General features: G+C 37.1%; 2 protein-coding genes across 2 annotated transcripts; both read left to right on the forward strand.

The window, feature by feature from the left end:
• Window positions 1-1,294: 1,294 nt before the first annotated feature.
• LOC112585453 (olfactory receptor 10X1-like) lies at window positions 1,295-2,233 on the forward strand. Its single transcript, XM_025287350.3, has one exon. The coding sequence runs from the start codon at window positions 1,304-1,306 to the stop codon at window positions 2,231-2,233; it is 930 nt and encodes a 309-aa protein (XP_025143135.3). The 5' UTR covers window positions 1,295-1,303.
• Window positions 2,234-7,369: 5,136 nt separating this feature from the next.
• LOC102390774 (olfactory receptor 10X1-like) lies at window positions 7,370-8,308 on the forward strand. Its single transcript, XM_044945466.2, has one exon. The coding sequence runs from the start codon at window positions 7,379-7,381 to the stop codon at window positions 8,306-8,308; it is 930 nt and encodes a 309-aa protein (XP_044801401.2). The 5' UTR covers window positions 7,370-7,378.
• Window positions 8,309-15,052: the final 6,744 nt, after the last annotated feature.

A 15,052-nucleotide genomic window follows, 5' to 3' on the forward strand; every position in this document is an offset into this window, starting at 1 on the left:
CACTTTTAAAATAACCTGCTCATTGAAGATTTATTGGAAATCAACATCTTCTTAAAATGCTCCATATATATTATCACTCTGAGAACTACAGACTTATGTGACTCGTAGTCTTTCTTCAAGGTGAAAGCATTGATAAATGAAAATCCTATCCTGCTAAGGTTAAAACAGCTTGATTCTGGTTACAGTTGTGACACTTCATAGATACGGTAATCTTATTTTTAAAGTAGGTATTTTTAAAAAAATAATTTTTAAATTATAAAATTTAAATTTATAAATGTAAATGTTAATTTTAAAAATAATTACAGCTGCCCTACACATTGTATATTTCTCCTAGGCACGTCACCTATACAGTTTGAAAGGTAAACTGAATCAATATGCAAACAAATTTGGCAAAATACAGGCTCCATAAATGAGTTATTAAATATGTTAGCATGTGGTTAAGAAAAAACATAGTTCAAGGTCATATAAACATAAGGGATTATTCAACTATAAGGAGAAACATGGAATTTTAAAGAGGATGAGATTAAATCTGACATAGAATTATCAGGAAATATACAGAATCACCAGAATTTTTCTTTGTTGCTTATGCTGAGCTTTACATTGACGAAATGAAGAAAATGTCTCTTGCCACTTGAACTATAGTTGCATAAAATGTCTGCTTAGTAACATCATCCACAAACTATTTAAGCCAAATTTATCCTAAGTGTCCTTTAGAGGAGAGGAAAGGGAGCTTGCTATTTCTTTTCCTTTAGTATTTTAGGACCTAACTGTCTTCTTCAAGAAGAGGTAATGACTTTGATCTTCTGTTGTAACTGTAAGCCATTGTTCGAATACAGTCCCCAAATTCCAAACAACTATCAAACTTCACTTATTAGCTGCTTACAGACAATATTATAAGTAGAAGTTGCCAAGTCAGATCCTGATTCTGTCCATTAACTACTTGATAATTTTTTCATGGCTTAGAATCAGATCCAAATGTAACTCACCTTATGCACATGAATTTCCTTCATCTGGACAGCAATTAGAGTATTTTTTGTTCTTTTTTTACTATCAACCATTAAACTCCTTTAAAAAATAGGGCAGAAAAAGTCATAATAAGTAATTAATCATGGTGGCTTAATAAAGAAGAAACACATGAAGGGACAATTAGGAAAAGTATTGCCTACATACACATCTTGTTTTGCCAAATAAAATAAACAATCAATTGGTAACTGCAAATTTGATGGTCTGTTTTATTCACACCAAAACTGCAGAGAATAATGGAAAATTGAATTTTTTGTTTCCTTGGATTTCAGAACTTCACATGATGAAGATCAACCAGACAGTCCTGAAAGAGTTCATCCTTGTTGGCTTTTCTGTTTACCCACATGCACAGACATTCCTCTTTGTGGTTTTCTTCTGCCTCTACCTTCCCACCCTCACAGGTAATCTGGCCATCATGGGTCTAACTTGGGTGGACAGACGTCTCCACACACCCATGTACCTCTTCCTTAGTGCACTCTCTTTCTCTGAGACCTGCTACACTCTGACCATTATCCCCAAGATGCTGGCAGATCTTCTGGCCAAGGACAGAAGCATTTCATCCATAGGTTGTGGCTTGCAAATGTGTTTCTTCTTGGGACTTGGTGGCACTAATTGTGCCATTCTTACTTGGATGGGATATGATCGCTTCTTGGCCATCTGCAACCCTCTCAGATATCCTGTGCTTATGACCAACATGGTGTGTGGAAAGCTTGTGGCCTCTGCTTGGATTGCGGGCTTCTTTGTCTCTGTGATAGAGACTGCATTGATATTCAGGGGCCCTTTCTGCAACCCCAACCTTGTCAAACACTTCTTTTGTCATATGAGGGCAGTTGTGAGGCTGTCCTGTCTAGACAGTGACCTCACAGAATTCACTGTAACAGTGATGTCAGTGTCAGGTTTGATGGGCACCTTTCTCATCATCATCCTCACTTATGTGTTCATTCTTTCCACTGTCCTCAAAATCCCTTCGGCTGAGGGCAAGCGGAAGGCCTTTTCTACCTGTGCCTCCCACCTCACAGTGGTCATCATCCACTTTGGTTTTGCATCTATTGTGTATCTGAAGCCAGAAGCATCAGGGGGAGATGACACAGTGATCGCAGTTCCCTACACTGTCGTCACCCCTTTCCTCAGCCCTCTCATTTTCAGCCTCAGGAATAAGGACATGAAGAATGCTTTCAGAAAGATACTTGGAAAGAAATTTCTTGAATAATCTTGTACTATCACTGCATAACTGAGTGTTCACAGATGTCAGGAAGCATCTACCCTGAAATATCTCGAGAAGCCTTTTCCCAGAAGTTGACATACGGGGATCAAGTGTCTGAGACTTGGACCTGATCCCTGACAGGCATTTAGTTAGGATGTTAAGGAAGTTTTCCAACTACTTCCAGTATTTTTCTCTGTGTATTCTATGCGACTGCCAATCATCCACTAGATGTTTTTCATACCTTTGATGAAGTAAGAAAAGCAAGATGGAAGAAGAAGCAACAACACCTATGACTACTATACTAAAAGATGATTTTAAATTCCTAAAGATGTAAATGTTCAAAAAAATTTCTAGGTAATGTTATGAGGGACTATGTGGTGCTGGTGATGGTAGATAATTATTTCCTATAAGAGATACACTATAGAAATCACAGTCAAGTGTTTTTCAATATGTTTCTAGATATAGATAAATAGATAGGTTAGACATATAATTAAGACTCATGCCATACTATTTAAAAATTTTAATGCACTGTATTCAGTGGTGTCCTTCCAATGACTGCTAACTGCTAGCTTCTGATTATATGGGGTACTTTGAAATGCTGATTCAAATCAGTAAACAGGACGGTAGAGCCTACATGTTCTGTGACTGAGGGAATCCTTGGATGAGGACTGCAAATAGCCCCTTTTTCTTTAATATGAAAGCAATAAGAGCTAACGTTTAAATACAATTTTACAGTATTGAGTGCTTTAACAATAAAAGGTGTTGTGTAATAATTTTGGCAGACACATAGTGAGTAATGAAGGAAACATAGCATTGACTCTATATATTACCCTAAAAAATTAAGAAATAACTATAAAGGTTAAATATCACAAATAAGTAGCAACTAATCTTACTGATAATTCCAACATAAAACCTAGAGAATTTTCTGAATCTTTTTCTCAGTTCTGTTGACACTATGTCCTCTCATGAAGGACATAAATACTGTATTATGGGTTGGTATAGTCATTGGAAAAGTCTCTGATTCTGGGACGATTGGGGGCAGGAGGAGAAGGGGACGACAGAGGATGAGATGGCTGGATGCCACCACCGACTCGATGGACATGATTTTGAGCAAACTCCGGGAGTTGGTGATGGACAGGGAGGCCTTGTGTGCTGAAATTCATGGGGTTGCAAAGAGTTGGACTTGACTGAGCAACTGAACTGAACTGATGAACAGAAAACTAGCTACTATGGGCTCAGCAATGAAAGGCTTATCTTAAGGATGGCAGAACCAGTTCAACAGTTCTCAAGGGTTTGTATAACCTTGTGATGCTAAGTTACCATATCAACATTGCAAATTGTGGATTGCTTGTCACAAGACTGTTGTATGAGAGAAATAAATTCTGATTAAGTTTTTTAATTTTTTATTCAGTAGACTTTCTAAAGGTGATAGGCCAGGATACGATTTTTCAGATAGCTCTGTGGAACTTCCCAAAAGGTAAAGAAGAAGCCAGGATATGTAAAAGATTTTTTGCTATAGAAAGCATGTAGTTGAACATAAAAAAAATACTGTTAATCACAAATATACAGGACATCTAAAATCAATTATTTTAGTGTCTTTCTATCTATGGGAAGGACCAGCATCCTGTCTTTCACCATTTTGCATTTCCCTTAGGGTGCAGTTCAGTGGCTAATAGCTTGAATGTATGATGGCTAGCAACATTCCTTGTTTATCAGAAAAGCAGACAATATTCTTTGTTTACAGAAATGGAAGGTAATAGTTTTTGTCCACAGAGGAAGGGAGTTGATGAATAGAGGGAAGGAACCTTTTATGGAGAGTGGAAAAGTGAATGGAATGAGTACTAGGGATGCAGCTGACTTCCCTCTCTGATAAAACAAAACTAATGAAGTAGCGGGAAGCCTTGGTTATGGGTAGAATATGAACTCTGAACATTTTAAATCCCCAGAGATTCCCAGAAGAGTTTTACTAGTCACATGTTACACAAAGTCCTGTAACTAATAAGAACATATTAAAAAGTTGAGTGAGAAATTTCTTTTCCTCCTCCTGATGAAAGAAGAAAGAAATCCCTGAGAGTCTCTTAAGCAGAACCTAACAAATCTCTAGAGCTCAGGAACCTCCAGCTCTGGTAATATCTCTAAATTGTTAAAAGTAAAGGCTCTAAGCCACTACAATTTAGTAAGTGTTGGGAACTGATCATTGCAAATGTGGCCTAACCTCACATGTCATGTCAAAAACTCTGGAGCCATAGAAAACTGATGTACCCAAAGTCAGGACCACTTTTATCACTTCCCAGGTGGGGAAACTCAGAAGATGCAAGGGCTTTCCCAAGGTCACTTAACTAACAGTGACAAAGTTAAGAGTCCCGAGGCTTTGACCAGTCATTTGCATACTAAATTGATCTTTGCCTCTTTTGAGTGAAGAACAAAGCATACTTCTGACAACGTGAAGACGTTCTTGAAGAATATCACTACAATACTGACTTGGCATTGGAGCCATTGTAAAATACACAAGGTGGGAAATTACTCCAGATGGTCTGACTCTCTTTTCTTGATGACTAATCGTCACTACCATTTTCCTCAAATTACCATTTCTCTTTGACTTTGAAAAGGATATGTATTTCTTTTGTCAGTGTGGCTCTATATGGCAAACTAAATTTGAGACAGGTTGATTTAGCAATAACTTCACAGAGAACTGAGAATTGGATGGGATATGGTAATATCCCGCATTCACACATAGACACACACGTTCAGAATATGCCAAAAGTAGAAGGAGATTGACATTCATATTTTACTCCTGATGGTTAGCTAAGTAGATATTTACTACACAATTGGGTAAAACCTAGATAAGAAAGGACCTGGCCTGGAATTTGTATCAATTGTTCTTTGTATTTTCAAAATGCTTCTGAACTTTAAACTTTGAAAACAACCTTTCTGGGCTGTCTTGGAGGGAATATGGCCTATTGTATGAAATCACACTGTTTTGCAGGTAGTATGACAGAAAAACTTTTGGGCTTTGCACCAAGGAGATCACCTACTAAAACAACTTCTTATTTTGCTAGTATGCTTTTTCCCGTTGGGGAACTTAGTGAATCTTTTAATTCCACAATCCATATAATCGCCTTTCTTATAGAGTTATTGTGAAGAGTCATGTGAATTTAGAACCTTAGTGTGTAAATAGCTCTTTTAGTGGAAAGAATTTTTCATGATATGTTAGGAATCATCAGAAAGACCAAGTATTTTCTAACTGGGGGAGATTTTGTTCTTAAACAGCTAGAATCCTTCAGAAAGATGCTAATAGAGAGAAATGAAACAATGATCTGCAAGTGTGGAATTGGATTGGAAGGACACTCACATGGAGTTTGGGTACTGAAGAGGGTTACTTAAAGGTCTCATGAACAAACCGAAGGGACATTTAGACACTGTCCCTCATAATAAGTTCTTAGGCAAGAAGACAGAAAAATAGTCTACCTTTTTGGAGATAATCGCTCACAGATAAAGTGTAGATACAGTGAGAGAGAGAAACAAGAAAGATAAAGGGTTCATAGACAAGATTAGGTCAGGGGACTCATGTGTGACTATGAAAGAATGAAGATCTTGTCAGGTCCACGAGAACAAAAGCATCCAAGGGATCTTTAAGGTAGAGTCCATATATTGTGAACTATTTATGAAAACATTTGTAATTTAGGCCATTTTCCTACTGCCTCTTCTGACTCTCAGTGACCAAAAAGATTCCATCCTGAAAATGCTTAATCTTTGCCTGAACCAAATCTAAGGAACAATGGAAAGTCTCCATCTCTGCCGAAGATACAGTGCTGAATAACAAAGTAAAACATTGTTTTGAGATTCAACACTTTTAAAATAACCTGCTCATTGAAGATTTATTGGAAATCAACATCTTCTTAAAATGCTCCATATATATTATCACTCTGAGAACTACAGACTTATGTGACTCGTAGTCTTTCTTCAAGGTGAAAGCATTGATAAATGAAAATCCTATCCTGCTAAGGTTAAAACAGCTTGATTCTGGTTACAGTTGTGACACTTCATAGATACGGTAATCTTATTTTTAAAGTAGGTATTTTTAAAAAATAATTTTTAAATTATAAAATTTAAATTTATAAATTTAAAATGTAAATTTTTAAAATAATTACAGCTGCCCTACACATTGTATATTTCTCCTAGGCACGTCACCTATACAGTTTGAAAGGTAAACTGAATCAATATGCAAACAAATTTGGCAAAATACAGGCTCCATAAATGAGTTATTAAATATGTTAGCATGTGGTTAAGAAAAAACATAGTTCAAGGTCATATAAACATAAGGGATTATTCAACTATAAGGAGAAACATGGAATTTTAAAGAGGATGAGATTAAATCTGACATAGAATTATCAGGAAATATACAGAATCACCAGAATTTTTCTTTGTTGCTTATGCTGAGCTTTACATTGACGAAATGAAGAAAATGTCTCTTGCCACTTGAACTATAGTTGCATAAAATGTCTGCTTAGTAACATCATCCACAAACTATTTAAGCCAAATTTATCCTAAGTGTCCTTTAGAGGAGAGGAAAGGGAGCTTGCTATTTCTTTTCCTTTAGTATTTTAGGACCTAACTGTCTTCTTCAAGAAGAGGTAATGACTTTGATCTTCTGTTGTAACTGTAAGCCATTGTTCGAATACAGTCCCCAAATTCCAAACAACTATCAAACTTCACTTATTAGCTGCTTACAGACAATATTATAAGTAGAAGTTGCCAAGTCAGATCCTGATTCTGTCCATTAACTACTTGATAATTTTTTCATGGCTTAGAATCAGATCCAAATGTAACTCACCTTATGCACATGAATTTCCTTCATCTGGACAGCAATTAGAGTATTTTTTGTTCTTTTTTTACTATCAACCATTAAACTCCTTTAAAAAATAGGGCAGAAAAAGTCATAATAAGTAAATAGTCATGGTGGCTTAATAAAGAAGAAACACATGAAGGGACAATTAGGAAAAGTATTGCCTACATACACATCTTGTTTTGCCAAATAAAATAAACAATCAATTAGTAACTGCAAATTTGATGGTCTGTTTTATTCACACCAAAACTGCAGAGAATAATGGAAAATTGAATTTTTTGTTTCCTTGGATTTCAGAACTTCACATGATGAAGATCAACCAGACAGTCCTGAAAGAGTTCATCCTTGTTGGCTTTTCTGTTTACCCACATGCACAGACATTCCTCTTTGTGGTTTTCTTCTGCCTCTACCTTCCCACCCTCACAGGTAATCTGGCCATCATGGGTCTAACTTGGGTGGACAGACGTCTCCACACACCCATGTACCTCTTCCTTAGTGCACTCTCTTTCTCTGAGACCTGCTACACTCTGACCATTATCCCCAAGATGCTGGCAGATCTCCTGGCCAAGGACAGAAGCATTTCATCCATAGATTGTGGCTTGCAAATGTGTTTTTTCTTGGGACTTGGTGGCACTAATTGTATGATTCTTACTTGGATGGGATATGATCGCTTCTTGGCCATCTGCAACCCTCTCAGATACCCTTTGCTTATGACCAACATCATGTGTGGAAAGCTTGTGGCCTCTGCTTGGGTTGTTGGCTTCTTTATCTCTGTGATAGAGACTGCATTAATATTCAGGGGCCCTTTCTGCAACCCCAACCTTGTCAAACACTTCTTTTGTCATATGAGGGCAGTTGTGAGGCTGTCCTGTCTAGACAGTGACCTCACAGAATTCACTGTAACAGTGATGTCAGTGTCAGGTTTGATGGGCACCTTTCTCATCATCATCCTCACTTATGTGTTCATTCTTTCCACTGTCCTCAAAATCCCTTCGGCTGAGGGCAAGCGGAAGGCCTTTTCTACCTGTGCCTCCCACCTCACAGTGGTCATCATCCACTTTGGTTTTGCATCTATTGTGTATCTGAAGCCAGAAGCATCAGGGGGAGATGACACAGTGATCGCAGTTCCCTACACTGTCGTCACCCCTTTCCTCAGCCCTCTCATTTTCAGCCTCAGGAATAAGGACATGAAGAATGCTTTCAGAAAGATACTTGGAAAGAAATTTCTTGAATAATCTTGTACTATCACTGCATAACTGAGTGTTCACAGATGTCAGGAAGCATCTACCCTGAAATATCTCGAGAAGCCTTTTCCCAGAAGTTGACATACGGGGATCAAGTGTCTGAGACTTGGACCTGATCCCTGACAGGCATTTAGTTAGGATGTTAAGGAAGTTTTCCAACTACTTCCACTATTTATCTCTGCATATTCTATGCTACTGCCAATCGTCCACTAGATGTGTTTTGTGCCTTTGATGAAGTAAGAAAAGCAAGATGGAAGAAGAAGCAACAACACCTATGACTACTATACTAAAAGATGATTTTAAATTCCTAAAGATGTAAATGTTCAAAAAAATTTCTAGGTAATGTTGTGAGGGACTATGTGGTGCTGCTAAGGGGAGAGAATTATTTCCTATAAGAGATACACTATAGAAATCACAGTCAAGTGTTTTTCAATATGTTTCTAGATATAGATAAATAGATAGATTAGATATATAATTAAGACTCATGCCATACTATTTAAAAATTTTAATGCACTGTATTCAGTGGTGTCCTTCCAATGACTGCTAAATGCTAGCTTCTGATTAAATGGGGTATTTTGGAAAGCTGATTCAAATCAGTAAACAGGACGGTAGTGCCTACATGTTCTGTGACTGAGGGAATCCTGGATGAGGACTGCAAATAGCCCCCTTTTCTTTAATATGAAAGCAATAAGAGCTAACTTTAAATACAATTTTACAGTATTGAGTGCTTTAACAATAAAAGGTGTTTTGTAATAATTTTGGCAGACACATAGTGAGTAATGAAGGAAACATAGCATTGGCTCTATATATTACCCTAAAAAATTAAGAAATAACTATAAAGGTTAAATATCACAAATAAGTAGCAACTAATCTTACTGATAATTCCAACATAAAACCTAGAGACTTTTCTGAATCTTTTTCTCAGTTCTGTTGACACTATGTCCTCTCATGAAGGACATAAATACTGTATTATGGGTTGGTATACTCATTGGACTGCAGCAATGAAATTAAAAGGCACTTACTTCTTGGAAGGAAAGTTATGACCAACCTAGATAGCATACTCAAAAGCAGAGACATTACTTTGCCAGCAAAGGTCTGTCTAGTCAAGGCTATGGTTTTTCCAGTGGTCATGTATGGATGTGAGAGTTGGACTGTGAAGAAAGCTGAGCGCCAAAGAATTGATGCTTTTGAACTGTGGTGTTGGAGAAGAGTCTTGAGAGTCCCTTGGACTGCAAGGAGATCCAACCAGTCCATTCTGAAGGAGATCAGCCCTGGGATTTCTTTGGAAAGAATGATGTTAAAGCTGAAACTCCGATGCTTTGGCCACCTCATGCAAGGAGTTGACTCATTGGAAAAGACTGTGATGCTGGGAGGGATTGGGGGCAGGAGGAGAAGGGGACGACAGAGGATGAGATGGTTGGATGGCATCATGGACTTGATGGACGTGAGTTTGAGTGAACTCCGGGAGTTGGTGATGGATAGGGAGGCCTGGCGTGCTGCAATTCATGGGGTCGTAAAGAGTCAGACACGACTGAGTGAACTGAACTGAACTGAACTGATATATAAATAAAATGTATTAAAACTCTTCTGCTCATTTTCAAATCATGTTGCTTGCTTTTTTGATATTGAGTTGTATGGGCTGTTTACTTATTTGGATATTAACTCCTTATCATTCATGTTATTTGCAAATATTTTCTTCCATTCGGTAAGCCATTTTCTCCTTTTTTTAAATGATTTCCTTTGATATGCTTTTAAGTTTAATTAGTTCTCATTTGCTTATTTTAAGTTTTATCTTTTTTGCTTCAGGAGCCAAATCCCATCCCCTGCCCCCCACCCAAAAAAAAATAGATACAGTTTATGTCAAAGAGTGCTCTTTTTTTCTTCTTGCAGTTTTATGGCTTCTAGTTTTACATTTAGGTTCCTAATTCTTTTTGAGTTTATTTTTGTAGTAATTAGTATTAGTAATAGTGTTAGTAATGTCCTAATTTCATTCCTTTACATGTAGATATTCGGTTCTCCAAAGAGGAAAGGACACACAGTTAGTCCATAGGCAAATGAAAAGATGCTCTAGAATATCTCTAATCATCAGGGAAATATAAATCAAAACCATGCAGAGACATCACCACACACCTGCCAGAATGGCTATATTCAAAAAGAACACAAATAACAAATGTTGGCAAGGATATGGAGAAATGGGAATTCTTTTACACTGTTGTTGGGAATGTAAATTGGTGCAGGCAATGTGGAAAAGTGTATGGAAGTTTCTCAAAAAACTAAAAATAAAGCTGTCACATGGCCCAGTGATTCCACTTTTGAGTATACGTCTGAAAAAAAAAGACACACTAATTAAAAAGATACATGCACTCCAATGTTCACAGTCACATTATTTACAGTTGTCAAGATATGGAAGCAACTTATACATCCATCAACAGATGTTGGGATAAAGAGATATGTATAAATATACAACTGAGTACTACTAAGTCATAAAAAAGATTGAAATTTTGCCACTTGCAAAAGCATGGCTGGATTTACTGGGTGTTATGTACATTAATGGGTAGGCCTTTTCTACCTGTGCCTCCCACCTCACAGTGGTCATCATCCACTTTGGTTTTGCATCTATTGTGTATCTAAAGCCAGAAGCATCAGGGGGAGATGACACAGTGATCGCAGTTCCCTACACTGTCGTCACCCCTTTCCTCAGCCCTCTCATTTTCAGCCTCAGGAATAAGGACATGAAGAATGCTTTCAGAAAGGTACTTGGAAAGAAATTTCTTGAGTAATCTTGTATTATCGCTTCATAACTGAGTGTTCACAGATGTCAGTGAAGCATTTACCCTGAAATATTTGGAGAAGCTTTTTCACAGAGGTTGACATAGGGGGATTAAGTGTCTGAGACTTGGACCTGAGCCATGACAGGTATATACTTAGCATGTTAAGGGAAGTTTTCCAACTACTTCCACTATTTGTCTCCGTATATTCTATGCTACTGCCAAACATCCACTAGGTGTTTTGTACCTTTGATGAAGTGTGAAAAGCATGATGGAAGAAGAAACACCAAACCTATGACTACTATATCAAAGAAAGAAACAAAGTGAAGTCCGTCAGTCGTGTCCGACTCTTTGTGACCCATGGACTGTAGTCTACCAGGCTCCTTAGTCCATGGAATTTTCCCTGCAAGAGTACTGGAGTGGGTTGCCAATTTTCCTTCTCCAGGGGTTCTTCCAAACCCAGGGATCGAACCCGGGTCTCCTGAACTGCAGGCAGACGCTTTACCGTCTGAGCCACCAGGGAAGCCCAGGGAAGCCTTTCTTTACTATATTAAAGATGATTTTAAATTCCTAGTGATGTAAAGGTTGAAATTTTTTTCTAGGTTATATTGTGAGGGACTGTGTTGTGCTGCTAAGGGGAGATACTTATTTCTTGTAAGGTATACACTGTATAGAAATCATTGGCAGTCTAATATGTTTCAATATATTTCTAGATATAGATAAATAGATTGATATAGATAGATATATAGTTAAGTGTCATGCCACACTATTAAAAGTTTTTAATAATACTGTACATGATAGTGTCCTTCCAATGACTGCTAGATGCTAGCTTCTGATTTTATGGGATATTTTGGAACATTGATTCAAATAAGTAAACAGGACGGTAGTGTCTACTTGTTCTGTGGCTTAGGAAGGTTGGATGAGGACTGTAACTAACCCCCATTTTCTTTAATGTGAAAGCAATAAGAGCTAATGTTTAAATAAAATTTTATAGTATTGAGTGCTTTGACAACAAAAGCTGTTCTGTAATAATTTTGGCAGACATACAATGAGTAATGAAAGAAATACACCATTGGGTCTATACCATCTGAGCCACCAGGGAAGTCTCTATATATTCCCCTGCTGCTGCTGCTAAGTCTCTTCAGTCATGCGACCCCATAGACGGCAGCCCACCAGGTTCCCCTGTCCCTGGGATTCTCCAGGCAAGAACACTGAAGTGGGTTGCCATTTCCTTCTCCAATGCATGAAAGTGAAAGTGAAATCGCTCAGTTACGTCCGACTCTTCGGGACCCCATGAACTGCAGCCCACCAGTCTCCTCCGTCCATGGGATTTGCCAGGCGAGAGTACTGGAGTGGGGTGCCATCGCCTTCTCCAATATATTGCCCTAGACTCCCCTAAAGTAGTGTTAGTTGCTCAGGCATGTCCGACTCTTTGCAATCCCATGTACTGTGGCCCACCAGCCTCCTTATTCATGGGATTGTCCAGGCAAGAATACTGGAGTGGGTTGCCATTCCTTTCTCCAGAGGATCTTTCTGACCCGGGGATCAAACCTGGGTCTCCTGCAATGCAGGCAGATTCTTTACCACCTGAGCTACATGGAAGATCAATATTATCTTAAGAAAATAAGAAATTCTACAAAGTTTATGTATCACAGATAAGTAGCAACTAATCTTACTGAAAATTCCAGCATAAAACCTAGAGACTTTTCTGAATCTTTTTCTCAGTTCTGTTGCTACTATACCCTCTCAGGAAGGTTTATATAAATGGTATATTATGGGTTGGTATATATAAATAAAATGTAGTAAACATCTTCTGCTCATTTTTAAATCAGATTGTTTGCTTTCTTGATGTTGAGTTGTATGGGCTGTTTACTTATTTGGATATTAACTCCTTATCATTCTTAGCATTTGCAAATATTGTCTTCCATTCAGTAGGCTGTTTTCTCCTTTTTTCAATGATTTCCTTTGACATGCAAAGACTTTTAAGTTTAATTAGTTCTCATTTTCTTATTTTAAGTTTTATCTCTTTTGCTTCGGGAGACAAATCCAAAACAAAATATTGCTATGGTTTATGTCAAAGAGTGTTCTTTATTTTCTTCTTGGAGTTTTTTGGCTTCTAGTCTTACATTCTTCTAGTCTAACATTCAGGTCTTTAATCTTTTTTATTTTTGTATAAAAATTTAGGTCTTACTAGTATTCTATTTTCATTCTTTTACCTGTAAATAATCAGTTCCCCAAAGAGGACATGCAGATGGTCCACAGGCACATGATAAGATGCTCGGTATCCTTAATCATCAGGGAAATATAAATCAAAACCACAAAGAGACATCACCACACACCTGTTCAAATGGCTATCCTCAAAAAGAACAAAAATAACAAATGTTGGCAAGGATATGAACAAATGGGAACCCTTGTACACTGTTGATGGGGATGTAAATTAGTGCAGGCAGTGTGGAAAACAGTATGGAGATTTCTCAAAATTCATTTTGATATTTGGCAAAACTAATACAATTATGTAAAGTTTAAAAATAAAATTTAAAAAAAATGAAAAAAAAACAAATAAAATAAAATAAAATAAAGTTGTCACATGACCCAGCAATTCCACTCCTGGGTATAAAAAAAAAGAAACACTGACCTAAAAAGATACATGCACTCCAGCATTATTTACATTTGTCAAGATAGGGAAGCAACTGAAGTAGCCATCAACAAATGTAGGGATAAAGAAGATGTATATAAATATACAATGGAATACTACTCAGTCATAAAAAAAGAACAGAATTCTGCCATTTGCAAAATCATGGATGAACTTACAGGATGTTATGATTGCCAAGTAAAATAAGTTTGAGAAAGAGAAATACTGCCTTAATGTGTAATCTAATTAATAAAACACACTAATGAATATAATGAAAAAGAAATAAATCACAACTGTAGGAAACAAATTAGTGTTTACCAGTTGGGAGAAGAAGGGGAGTGGGGCAGTTTAACTCTAGGTAATTAAGACTTACAAACTATTATGCATAAAAAAAACAACAAGGAGTTTATATACAACATAGGGAATAGAGACAATATTTTATAATATCTATGAATAGAACATAATCTTTAAAAATTGTGAATCACTATATTGTACACCAACTTATATAATACTATACATAAGCCTTATTTCAATAAAGGAAAAAGCAAAAAATTGAGGATAGTAAATCTTGGCAAGTCTTCTTGGCTAATGGCTTTACATTGAAAAAAGAATTTAAACTATTTTATGTTTAGAGAAAATATATGTCATAAAATTGTATTGGTTAACAGTGCTTTTAAAAATGAAATATTATGTTCAATGTGTTTTGAGACAGAGTTCTCTCTTTTGATGACTACACTATTAATGCTTATTTCCCCTTTATGGTAAATATAGGCTAAATTAAATACAAAATTGGATTTACAGTTTCTAAAATATGATGTGGGATTTGAGACAATGCCATTATATTCTCAACTGTATTTTTATCTATGAGCTGGTATTTCTCATTTTAAAAGCTTGTAATGTAGGGACTTCCCTGGTGGCTCAGTGATTGAGTCTGCCTACCAGTGCAGGAGATACAGATTCCATCCCTGATCCAGGAGGATCCCACATGCCGCAGAGCATCTAAGCTCTTGCACCACAACTATTGAGTCTGTACTCTAGAGCCTGCACTGCAACTACAAGCCCACATGCTGTAACTACTGAAGCCTGCGAGCCCTAGAGCCTATACTCTGTGACAAGAGAAGCCACTTCAGTGAGAAGCCCGTGTACCACCACTAGAGAGTAGCCCCTGCTCACTGCAACCAGAGAAAAGCCCACACAGCAATCAAGACCCAGCAAATAAATAGATAAAATAAAACTTCAAAAGCTTATAATGTGGATTACAAAAAGAAAAACTTAAGCAAATAAAATAACTGAAACAGACAAATCCAAGCATATAGATACCTAAAACAGAGTAGT

This window comes from Bubalus bubalis, chromosome 6 (assembly GCF_019923935.1).
Source record: "Bubalus bubalis isolate 160015118507 breed Murrah chromosome 6, NDDB_SH_1, whole genome shotgun sequence".
Taxonomy (NCBI): Eukaryota; Metazoa; Chordata; class Mammalia; order Artiodactyla; family Bovidae; genus Bubalus; species Bubalus bubalis.